The 12,883-nt window shown below is 43.6% G+C and overlaps 1 protein-coding gene across 2 annotated transcripts in view; it reads right to left on the bottom strand.

Moving 5' to 3' along the window:
• Positions 1–10,942, bottom strand: part of itfg2 (integrin alpha FG-GAP repeat containing 2) — a 19,154-nt gene extending 8,212 nt beyond the window's left edge. Inside the window, exons 1-10 of one of the 2 annotated variants that reach the window (XM_036944816.2) lie at positions 10,578–10,942; positions 9,985–10,080; positions 9,759–9,800; positions 9,462–9,639; positions 9,209–9,348; positions 8,716–8,870; positions 8,417–8,565; positions 7,131–7,222; positions 6,912–7,029; positions 2,592–2,765 (exon numbers count right to left, since the gene is read on the bottom strand). In XM_036944816.2, the coding sequence (XP_036800711.2) occupies positions 2,592–2,765; positions 6,912–7,029; positions 7,131–7,222; positions 8,417–8,565; positions 8,716–8,870; positions 9,209–9,348; positions 9,462–9,639; positions 9,759–9,800; positions 9,985–10,080; positions 10,578–10,673 (1,240 nt within the window). In that variant the 5' untranslated portion in view covers positions 10,674–10,942. Of the gene's footprint in view, positions 1–2,591; positions 2,766–6,911; positions 7,030–7,130; positions 7,223–8,416; positions 8,566–8,715; positions 8,871–9,204; positions 9,349–9,461; positions 9,640–9,758; positions 9,801–9,984; positions 10,081–10,577 lie in introns of those variants that run through there. The other variant, XM_090200632.1, reaches the window with a different exon arrangement.
• Between the last annotated feature and the right edge of the window lie 1,941 nt (positions 10,943–12,883).

The raw sequence follows: 12,883 nt of genomic DNA, 5'->3' as shown, positions 1-12,883 counted from the left end.
CCCCCTCTCTCTCTCTCTCTCTGTCCCTACCCCCTCTCTCTCTCTCTGTCCCTACCCCCTCTCTCTCTCTCTGTCCCTACCCCCTCTCTCTCTCTGTCTCTGTCTGTCTCTGTCTGTCTCTGTCCCTACCCCCCCCCCTCTCTCTCTGTCCCTACCCCCACCCCTCTCTCTCTCTCTCTGTCTGTCTGTCCCTACCCCCTCTCTCTCTCTCTCTCTCTCTCCTGTCCCTACCCTCTCTCTCTCTCTCTCCTGTCCCTACCCTCTCTCTCTCTCTCTCGTCCCTACCCCCCCTCGCTCTCTGTCCCTACCCCCCCTCTCTGTGTCCCTACCCCCTCTCTCTCTGTCCCTACCCCCTCTCTCTCTCTCTGTCCCTACCCCCCCTCTCTCTCTCTGTCCCTACCCCCCCTCTCTCTCTCTGTCCCTACCCCCCCTCTCTCTCTCTGTCCCTACCCCCCCTCTCTCTCTCTGTCCCTACCCCCCCTCTCTCTCTCTGTCCCTACCCCCTCTCTCTCTCTCTGTCCCTACCCCCCCTCTCTCTCTCTGTCCCTACCCCCCCTCTCGCTCTCTGTCCCTACCCCCCCCTCGCTCTCTGTCCCCTCTCTCTCTCTCTTGTCCCCTCTCTCTCTCTCCTGTCCCCTCTCTCTCTCTCGTCCCCTCTCTCTCTCTCTCCTGTCCCCTCGCTCTCTCCCTACCCCCCCTCGCTCTCTCCCTACCCCCCCTCGCTCTCTGTCCCTACCCCCTCTCTCTCTCTGTCCCTACCCCCCCTCTCTGTCCCCCCCACCCCTCTCTCTCTCTGTCCCCCCCCACCCCTCTCTCTCTCTGTCCCCCCCCACCCCTCTCTCTCTCTGTCCCCCCCCACCCTCTCTCTCTCTCTCTCTCTCTGTCCCCCCCCACCCCTCTCTGTCCCTACCCCCCCCTCTCTCTGTCCCTACCCCCCCCTCTCTCTGTCCCCCCCCCCTCTCTCTCTCTGTCCCCACCCCCCCTCAGCCTCCATGACCACTATGTGTCTCATGATGAGTTAGGTAACAGTTCTCTGAAATCGCAGGAAGGAGCACCAACACGCCCAGGGGTTCAATTATTAACACGCTGCAGGAACAGGAAGCTACTAGGCTTAGCTGCTGTTAGGAAATCTGTCGTCAGTACATTTAAAAAAATATATATGAATGAGGCCTACATGAAATGGCTATCTGCAGACTATATAATCAAAAACAACAATAAAAACATTGAAGAAAAAAAGAAGTGGAATGGTATCAAATACATCAAACACCTGGTTTCTAGGTGTTTGATGCCATTCCATTTGCTCTGTTCCGGCCGTTATTATGAGCCGTCCTCCCATCGGCAGCCTCCACTGGGTCAGGTAGCTGGGCCATCTGTCACTCAGAGAGCACAGCAGCTACTGGCTCCGAAGGAGAGGGCCATGCAGAGCAGCAGAGTATAGTACAAACGAACAGTCACACAGTACGTGCATATGCAACACAAACATAGACAGAAAGCTAGCTACTGTATTATGTAGTGCAGTCTATGTCACTCATTAGTGGGGCAGACCAGGGACAGATGGAGATGGTGCCCACGGAGCAGAAAAATAAGCCTGAATAGAGCTTGGCAGCTTGTCGTCCTAAAAAACTGAAATGAGATACCTCTGGTTCGTTTCTATGGGGAAAATGAATGGGAAAGAATGGGGTTTTGGGATAAACGCTGAAAATAAGGTTAACACGGGCTTAGGAGATCTTCTACGTTTTGTTCGAGGAGATAATATCAGGCCGTTAACGTGACCTTTATGAATTATGAAGCCTTTTATGTCCTTTGTGATTTTTTTGGATGACATGAATGCTTCAGAATTCACAAAAAGTGATATTAGCGGATGAAGATTATCTCATAGAACAAGACGCCCTAAGCCTGTGTTTACCACCAACCTTATTTTCGGCGCATTTATCCAAAAACTCCATTCATTTACCCATAGGCTTTGCCCATGAACCATGGCAGACTGGTGCCTACAAAAAGACACCATTATGATTGTGTGTGTGATGTGTTTGTGAATCTGGGCAGTGTTTGACAGTGTTGCTAGCCTGCTGAGAGAGAATTCCCCTGGGATAGAGAGAGCAAAGAAGAGAGAGGCAGAGCGAGCGAGATGAAGAGAGAGCGGTCCCCTCTGCTCCATAGGAGTGAATGCGTGGATTCCAGCCTCTGCCTCTATAAATTCTCCAGTCACGCATCAGAACAACAGTCTGCTGGCAGGGACAGGTTTTAACATACATGTAGACGAGTTGAGGAAACACACATTTCATCTGTTTCCCTTACTCTCAGTTAGAGGACATGAACACAGGACAGTAGATGCACTGTTTAAGTGTCAGGTAGCATTAGCTGAGTTAATGGGGAACTAAACAACATGGTGGACAGGGAAAACCAGGAGCTTCTACCTGGTGCTGTGGTCTAATTAAATTACATGCAAGACGTATTTCAACCTACTTAGTCCACCTGTCGGCTCTCTCTAATAAGGCTGGGGATGAGGTTAGACCTAACAAAAAAAAATCTAGATATGATTTGAATGAGAGTAGCTTTTAGGTTTATATTGTTGTCTAACTCCAACTCACCCACTCCCAGTTGCTCCAGCTGGGCCTTGAACTCTGGCCTCTCCTCCAGGACCCTAAGGAGATGGGTGGGCTCCATGCGCTCCAGCTCCACCCTCCAGTACACATAGATCTTGTGGTTGAAGCTGACGTACACCAGACAGGGGCTGTTCTTGCCATCCTTACAGGTGTACTGACCTGTTAAACACCAACATGTAAGGCCAGTTAGACAACCACAGGGAAGAACATATTCCATGACTAGGGGCCTGAGTTTTCCCTAATCACATGTCCTAATCAGGACAAACTCCAGGCCCTAGTCATTACAGTAAAATATACATTGTGACAGTAGGAGACGCTTAGAAATAAGATTGTTCAAATTAAATAAATCAAATCAGATTGTATTTGTTACATGTGCCGAATACAACAGGTACAGACAGACCGTACCATGAAGTGCTTAAAAACAAGCACCAAATGACCAATGCATTTTTTTTCCTTTTAGTAAGGAAGAAAATATTTGCTCATCACTGTGGCCCTGTGAACACACCTGTGAACACACCTGTGAACACACCTGTGAACACACCTGTGTGTTACACACCTGTGAACACACCTGTGTGTTACACACCTGTGAACACAGGCTCGCAAGCAATGCCAACAGTGGTGAGGCTGAGCTAATGCACTCCAATGACCACAGAGACAAAGCATGGATGAGCCCTGAGCGTGTGTTGTTCACACACTAACTCTGATAGCACTGTAGAAATGCAGGCAGTGTGCTTGAAAATTACGTCCTGTCTGTAGCTTCAACATGCGTTCATCGATACACATTCCACATGTATTCCTTGTGGTATTATTATTATTTGTATTATTCTCTGCGCTGTTGGAAAGCGCCCGTTAGTTAGCATTTCACCGTTACTCTACGCCTGTTGTTTACCAAGCATGTGACAAATAACATTTGATTTGTATTCTCGTCCATTTCTTTAATCCTCTTTTTAGATAACAATATGATCTCTCTCTCTGCTCTCGGAGAGCCACTGGGGCGGCTCGTGCAGAGATTGGAGAAACAGCGTTTGACAGAGCCTGAAATAGAGGAAGAAGCTGGTTTATGTGAGCCTGAAATCCAACACTGCCATCTAATGGTGACATGAGTTGGAAACATACTGAATTAACACTGTCTATATCAGGTATTCACAAATTTGGGTACCCAATGCTGTCGGGGGTACGCCAAATTAAAATGTGATTCCCATTTAAAAATAATAATAATTGTATTTAAAAAAATATTTTTAAAATTCTTCACATTTTCAAACAGTCCATTATAGTTTCCAACGGGGCTGTACATTTGGGTGAGTTTTTTTTCTCTCACCAGAGTAGCCTCGTTTCACTACCAAAAATACAATTAAACCATCTAGTGTTCAGCAAAATAACAACACAATGTCAAATACAGGTAGCCTAGTCAAATAATGAACATCCAATCACATTAACCGTTACTCTCTCGCGGGAATTCCACTAACGGTCTGTAGGTACCTGGGAAAGCACCGAACAACAGACAGGGACGTTGGACCATCGAAGAGGCGCAAATATGATGAGAACTACATGGATTTAGGGTTCACTTATATTGGGAGTAGTGCCTTTCCTCAGCCACAGTGTGTTATATGTGCAAAAGTACTGTATCACAACTCAATGAAACCTTCCCTCTTGCGCAGATATTTAGAAACAAAACATGCCAATTTTTTAAATAAGCCACAGGAGTTTTTTGAGCGAGAATAAAGACTACTTTCAAGTATTAAGACATGTATAAAAGGTACCATTAATAAGAAGGGGCTAGAAGCGTCTTATATGGTGAGCTACCGAGTGGCTAGGACAGGCAAGCCTATTGTGGAGGACTTAATTCTTCCTGCTGCCGCGGATATGGCTGGGACACTGCTGGGGGAAAAGGCCCAAAAAACTATACAGACAATGGCTTCATCAACAACACTGTTTCACAACGCATCAGTGACATGGCAGGAGATGTTTTGAAACAATTACTGCTTCACATACAAGCCAGTGAATTCTATGCTTTACAGCTGGATGAGTCAACAGACATGGTGGGCCTGGCACAGCTCCTGGTATATGTCCGTTACGTTTATGGGAGGTCAATTAAGGAAGACATCCTCTTCTGCAAACCACTGGAAACCAGGACAACAGGAGATAATATTTTTAAAGTACTGGACAGCTTTGTGACATTAAATGAACTTTGGTGGTCAATATGTGTTGGTATCTGTACTGATGGCGCAAAAGGCATGACAGGGAGACAGTGGAGTGGTAGCAGTTGCTCCCACCCCACATAACGGACATATACCAGGAGCTGTGCCAGGCCCGCCACATCTGTTGACTCATCCAGCTGTAACAATTCACTGGCTTGTATGCAAAGTAGTAATTGTTTCAAAACATCTCCTGCCATGTCACTGATGTGTTGTGAAACATTGGCAGCATCCACCGAGAGGCTCTTGCTGCCAAAGGAATGCCTAACAGTTTGAAAGACGTTTTGGACACCACAGTGAAAATTGTTAACTTTGTTAAAGCAAGGCCCCTGAACTCGTGTATTTTCTGCACTATGCAATGATATGGGCAGCGACCATGTAGCGCTTTTACAATATACAGAAGTGCGCTGGTTATCAAGGGGAAAAATAGACGCGTTCTTTTGGAATTGAGAGACGAGCTTAAAGTTTTCTTTACTGACCATAATTTTCACTTGTCTGACTGCTTGCATGATGACGAGTTTCTCACACAACTGGCCTATCTGGGTGATGTTTTTTCTCACCTGAATGATCTGACTCTAGGATTACAGGGACTCTCTGCAACTATATTCAATGTGCGGGACAAAATTGAGGCTATGATTAAGAAGTTGGAGCTCTTCTCTGTCTGCTTTAACAAGGACTACACACAGGTCTTTCAATAATTGGATAATTGTGTGTGTGCAAATGAACACAAGATTACGGACAATGTCAAATGTGATTTAGCGAAGCACCGTGAGTGAGTTGGGTGCATAATTACGCAGGTACTTTCCCGAAACGGATGACACAAACAACTGGATTCATTATCCCTTTCATGCCCTGCCTCCAGTCCACTGTACCGATATCTGAACAAGAGAGCCTCATCGAAATTGCAACAAGCGGTTCTGTGAAAATGTAATTTAAATCCGAAGGCACTGCCAGATTTCTGGATAGGGCTGCGCTCAGTTTCTTGCCTTGGCAAATCGCGCTGTTAAGACACTGATGCTCTTTGCAACCACGTACCTATGTGAGACTGGATTCTCAGTCCTCACTAGCATGAAATCTAAACAGGCACAGACTCTCTCCAATATGGTGGAAAAATTGCAAGATTATGATATAATACTTTTATTGTATCAAATGGTTGTTTTATGCAACAGAATAGAGTATTCTGTTAACTATTGTGTGTGTGTGTGTGTGTGTTCTACTAAGGATGGGCCTCAGGGAGAAAAGGAGATTTACGATGTCTTTTGGGTGATAAAACCTAAAGAGCATTCCAGAGCATGAGTTAATGTTTCTGTTCTTTACCGTATCAGGGAGAGATGGTTCCAGTTTGGAGTCGGAGGGCCAGACACTGGTCTATACAATGAAAACTGTTGACCAGCAGATACTGTCTGCTATGTATTATAGGTATATTTCATACAGATCTTAACCTTGTGACCCGTTCTACACATCTGTTGTTGGTCATGTAGGTTGAAAGTGGTGTATCTTGGCTATAAAAAACCTTTCGTCTCTGGGCTCTCAACGAATCATCTTAGCGTGATTCGCCGACCAGCCATCGCTATTGCAAAGCTCTCACTAATACGGATTCAGTTTAAGTATAACTCTGACTTGTGTGATAAGTTTGTCTCTCCTCATTTGATGATACAGAAATTAACCACCACACCAATACAACCCAACATTGCAGAGTTATGTGCATCCTTTCAAGCACACCCTTCTCATGAACCTGTGGTGAGTTATTCACAATTTTTGATGAATAAAGAGCAAAATTATTGATTATTATTATATTATTATTATTTGTGCCCTGGTCCTATAAGAGCTCTTTGTCGCATCCCACGAGCCGGGTTGTGACAAAAACTCACTCATTCTTATGTTAAATAAATGTATCGTATAGTGTGTGTGTGGCAGGCTTACAATGATGGCAGAAAAACAACATTTGAGTGTGCGCTGACCCTGGTGCTAGAGGGGGTATTCAGCTGGATGTTGAATGTTTGAAGGGGTACAGGACTATAAAATGTTTGGGATCCACTGGTCTATATCATTTGCTTAGTCATCACGTAAATCAGGTATACATAGGTGAGGGATATGACTAGAGTCTCACCTGCACAGAAAGCATTGACGTTCTCGTCAAACTGGAACCGCACCACCATGCGGTTGTGGTCGATGATGTAGGTCTGACCATCCCAGGCACACGCCACCACCTCCTCTCTGCCGTCGCCCTGGAGACAAGAGGCACAGTCACAATGTCAAAAACCGCACAGGCACGAACAGTCACACAAAAAAAAAAAAAAAAAAACAGAGATTGTTTTTGTAAACTCACTGTGACGTCCAGCTTCTGCAGAGAAAAGAGCTGGTGATCCACTTGCACTGACCATTTCAACTGCTCTGAACTGTCCATCAGTTTCAGGGTGCCTGGAACACAAAAACACACAATCACGTTAATCACATAATAAAATGACCAACATTTTATGCTTAATATTGTTAATGGTATCAAGGGTATTGTTTAAACTGCATATAATACGACAGTCCGAGAAACAAATACAGAGAACTTAAACAACTCAAGACCTGCAGATCACTGGTTCTCACGAGGTTAAGGAAAACATGAAATGGAATGAATTATTTCTGTGGTTACAGCAGCAGTCTGAGTGCTGGACACCAATTTTGCCCTATTTCCTTGATTCGGGCTCAGGGATGGAGACATTTAGATGACGATCTTGAAGGTAACCTTTATTCACAACCATTTCTGTCCCTCGAACTCTCCTGAAAACACCAACAAGCTTTGAATCCAAATCCAAATAGTTGGAAAAATCATCTTCATATTAAACTGCAACATTATCTTCATGAGTCACCTTCATTGTTTTAAATAAAATGGCTGTAATATGATCTGGTTACATTTCACTATTCCCTCAGCAGAATTGCTCAAACGTTGATCCTAATTAGGGTACACAGGCATGTCAAGCCCTCTCTTGGTGCATCATTATTAGCCTATCTATGACTGGCCCAGACTCTCTAGTAAGATAATCCTATTGGTTCCCCTTTTCTTTAAATATTGATAGTCTCTCCAGGAGCTCACAGAACCCTCAGCCTGCTCAACCACAACCAGTCTCCTCTGGTAACATTCACCCACAACACCTTCCTCCGTTCTACATGCCTTTCCTAGTTCTGAGTGATCTTGTTAGACATTGTAATTGGTGAGAGAGTAAGAAAGGTCTTCCTTTTCCCCTTAAGGGGGCTGCGGAGCAGGCTAGGTAGCTCTGTGAGCTGGCAGATATACTGCCGGTCAGAGATATCCTCCTTATAGAAACCTGCTGGACATACAGGGTCATGTCTGTTGAGATAAACAGGTCAGTCAGGTATCTTCACAACCACATGTCATATAAACCTTGGATCTGATTTTTTGTTGTTGCTGAGTCCACTGCAGTTATGATTTAGCTCATTATTTTAGAAGATAATTGACTGCCGTGATGTTAACACGTCCTATCTGAACACATCCTCATTAGAATTCTGTTATGAGACTGACTGCGTACAAAAGTTTAGGGTGGTCAGTGGTGCGATTAGCGAATTACGCAGCGTTGCTCTTCTGAACAACTCAATTAAGACACTTACCATCTAGAGTACAGAGGGCAAACAGGCCGCATTTAGAGGAGTCGCCTTTGGAGCCTCTGCTTATGCTCCCGATGAGATGAGTGGAAACGTTCTTGTTGTGGATCCGACCAGTGGTCAGATGCAGAATGACGTCTCTGGAGGGACCCTCGCTGTGACAGACACATTACAAACACAGGACGATACCAACATGAACTGGCACAGCTTATCTATAATTAGACAGCCAAAGCACTGTTATATGTCTACTACATGTATTAATACTGCATATGTATTAGGTGCTCTGCATGTCCAGTGGTATGTACCTGCCAGGAGTGGGTGGAGCCTCCTCCCCAGGCCCCACCTCAGAGGAGCCCTGTTGTGTCCATGTGCACAGCAGGATGGCAAAGCCACAACCAGGCTGGGACACCATCAGTTCAGGAAGACCCTCTAGGTCTGGGTTTACTGACAGGCTGTCCACCTGTCACAGGAGGAAATAATGGATTAGAAATAGTAGAGTGTACACTTTACAGGATGTGAAGTCACCCAGTGTTATATGGGGTTTATATGTTAGGCCAGAGTTCAACTCGGGATAACCTGTCATACAACAAATCCTTAAGAACTAACCTGCTTCGGGACAGGCTAACTCCACATACCCTGAATGAAATGACTGAGCCACGAGTTGAGGACCATTTAAATCAGATTCACTCCCTCTTGCAAAGACTGCATCATCCCCTCCATTTGAGGAAGACCACTTATTCAATATTTTATTTATTTCAGTCTTTGATTGACATATTCCATGTTTGTGTATAGACCTGCCTGTCCCTCCAGAAGCCACTTCTTCAGCAGGACCAGCTGTCCAGAGCTCAGATCTGAAGAATCGGTAGGCTCCTCCCAGCGGAACGCTCTCACCACACGGTCTGTGTATCCCACTACAAGCTCACTGCGCCCATCCCCATCTGCAAAGCGTGTACACACACAGTTGAGAATAAAGCAGTCAAAAACAGAAGCGGTCAATCGCATTGAGGGTGCCTACATCTAGGGCGAAATGGGTGCAGAACAGAGAGGTTACCTATGTCACTAATAAGGATGACTTTGGTGTTGGCAGGAATGTGCTGAGAGAAGCAGGGTTTCTGGTCGTCAGAGAACAGCGCCTCCTGCTGGCTGGATGAATCTGACTTGGCTCCTGCCACTGCAGACAGGTCAAACAGGTGAAACCATCCCTCTGCACCCACAGCAACTACAAAGTTCTGATGGATAAGTTAAGGCAGTGAATAGTTAGGTGATAGCACACACTGGATGCAAGGGGAAAATGACACAAATATTCCTCATCTGACTGGAGGACTATGCACAGTTTCTGCACACCCACCCTTCCTTTGTTGCAAATGTCTCCAACACCAACACAGGTGAGCTAAAAAATAAACCAAAAAGATAATTCATTCAATATTTGTCTAAATATGATAAAATAACAATATAAATCAGATGTGCAGACAGAGGTGTTCAAATGTCCTATTTCATGCCACTACAGTTGTACTGAAATGTGCTGACATTTGAACTCAGAGAAGTGATCAAATGCCCTCTAAGCAGCCACTTACCATGCCCACACATGTTCTAGTGATCCAAGGCTTGGCGTCATCGTTCTTGTACACATGCAGCTTTCCACTGGTGTCACCCACAATAAGTTCATTCAGCTGTTCAAAAATAATAACAGCTCATGTCAAGGTTCTGGTGTCAAGGTTTCCGTAGATATAAGACATGTTGTCGTAAATATGTTGAAGGTCAAGGAACGTGATAGGAGTACTGTTATGGCATCTACCATTTCACTCTTATCGTGACTGGGGGGGAATGAGTCAGAGACCCTCTAAAGCAGGAGTTGCTATTTACAGTACAGGGACTAGAAAGGCACAGCTGGACAATGAATGGGCAAGTGGAGAGTGGGCAGAGCAGTCTATGACTTCTGAAAAATTATTTATGTTGCCACGTAGGTGGGGGAAATAACTGACAAAAAAAACGAGTTGATACATGTCATTGGTAGGCCTACAATATGTATAACTGGCCCTAAGAGGTGGATACACTAACGCCGTGAGCATTGAGACTACACACATTTTTTTTTCAAGGATTGCCAATGTCCGAAAACATGGACACAAGGAAAGATCCCTGAATAATTGTCTAGCTGCTGATACTTTACCGAGTCATTGTCCGCATCACCAAGACAAATTGCATGAGGGAAAAGGGTTCCGGGGAAATCAAAACTAACACGCTGAACATAGCTCAAGGACCGCATATCACCAGATAACAGTTTGATAGCTGAGCTGGACACTGACAGCTGCAATTTGCACCATCCAAAAGCAAGTTAGAGAAACATCAAGTAGGTTGCTGTTTTAAAGCGTATATTTTAGCGTTGTTTCTGCTTTTAAACTTGGCATGATAACTATTATCAACCACAACCACTAAAAATACCAGAAAGATGTAGTGAAGTTATAAAACGCGAGGGTTTGTACGCTCTTCCTTAAACAAAGCACACGTGATAAAAAAAAAAAACAGTACGGAAGCATACTCCAGACAAGCTTCACGCGTTTTGTAATTTGCGATTCGCATGGTCAAGTGGCGATATTTATTGTAATCATACAGATATCGTTAGTTATTTATAAATAAAGACCAAATTAAACAGCCGACAAAAAATATATTATATTGTAACATAATCCCTGCATTTGTGTTTATGCACAAATAATGAATCCCACCTAGCTGATTATTCAATTGTTGTTAATATAGCCTAATGTCACATTCACATGTAGCATAGTAATTCCAGAATGTTCTATGATTGTAAATGATCAATTATAATGTCAGTGAGCTAAAATAATAACGTGGTAGACTGCTGTGGGCATTAAATAAATAAAAATGAAAAACTCAGTACAAATGCCATCAAATTAACGTGGACTTGAAAGGTATTTGGGTGATGCACTGTCAATCCTCTAGAGGGTACTGCAGTACAAGACAAAATATTTTACAACTATTTCACCTCATGCATACTGTCTAGGGACCCAGCCCTTCTGACCCATATGACCCTTTGAGTGAGTAACCCAAGCCACCGTTGGTTTGCCTATATATTAGGCCTACATGTTTAAAAGGCCTACATTTGTTGGTATATTCTCAGAAGTGCGGAATCATTTCAGTGCACATAACAGCCTGTGGATAGTTACTGCAGCTGAGCCGCTGTTTTCAGTGATCTCCAGTGGTGTAAAGTACTTAAGTAAAAATACTTTAAAGTACTACTTAAGTAGTTTTTTGGGGTATCTGTACTTTATTTGACTATTTATATGTTTGACTACTTTTACTTTACTACATTCCTTAAGAAAATAGTGTACTTTTTACTCCATACATCTTCCTTGGCACCCAAAAGTACTTACATTTTGAATACTTAGCAGGACAGGAAAATAGTCAAATTCACACACTTATCAACTAAACATCCCTGTACGTCCCTACTGCCTCCGATCTGGCGGACTCACTAAACACACATGCTTTGTTTGTAAATTATGTTTGAAGGTTGAAGTGTGCCTGTGGCTTTCTATAAATAAGAAAAAATAAGAAAATGGTGCCATCTGGCTTGCTTAATATAAAGAATTTGAAATTATTTATACTTTTACTTTTACTTTTTTTTAAAAACCAAATACTTTTACTCAAGTAGAATTTTACTGGGTGACTTTTACTTTAGTCGTTTTCTATTAAGGTAGCTTTACTTTTACTCAAGCATGACAGTTGGGTACTTTTTCCACCACTGGTGATCTCTCTCTCTCTCTGTGTGTGTGTGTGTGTGTGTGTGTGTGTGTGTGTGTGTGTGTGTGTGTGTGTGTGTGTGTGTGTGTGTGTGTGTGTGTGTGCGTGTGCAGGTAGTCATGACCAATTAAACCACTGCACATCACTGGCAACAGACAGGACTGGATGATTGTCCACATCGACTGTAGGGAATTTCAGATAAATATTCAGTTCAGCATCTCTTCAATAGGCTAACTGCTGAGAGAAGTTGATTCAGATTACTCAGATGCCTTGTAATGGCATGGTTCATTACCATTCACTCCAGATGTTCCTGACAGGTCTCATTAATTAATCAAATGCATAGCACAGCACTTTTATTTTACTCAATAAGTAAAACAAAAGCATCAGATAGATGTTTTAAAGTAGCCTAATTTTAAACGCCCCAAACTTTCAAAATAAAAGTCCACTATACTGTCATGTACGCTAGCTAGACAACACTGTGCACTTCAAATGTCTTATTTCGGATATGGTCTTTCATCTAAAAACTCTAGTTTTTTAGCACAATTGAAGAGTTAATGCAGCTGAATATAGGCGATGCCATTCAAACTTTTTTATTTAGACCTATTCATTTATTGAAATTGTTGGTTAAGATAAATCAGAATTTTGATTACCGTGATCACTGTTTGTATCTTTCAGAATGCATTCAGTAGGGGCTTTTCACGTTATTATAAGACTGATCTG

The sequence above is a fragment of the Oncorhynchus mykiss genome, chromosome 15 (assembly GCF_057628025.1).
Source record: "Oncorhynchus mykiss isolate SJ-2025 chromosome 15, ASM5762802v1, whole genome shotgun sequence".
NCBI lineage: Eukaryota > Metazoa > Chordata > Actinopteri > Salmoniformes > Salmonidae > Oncorhynchus > Oncorhynchus mykiss.
The sequence above is the reverse complement of the archived record's forward strand: the minus strand, read 5'-3'. Positions and strand labels throughout refer to the sequence as shown.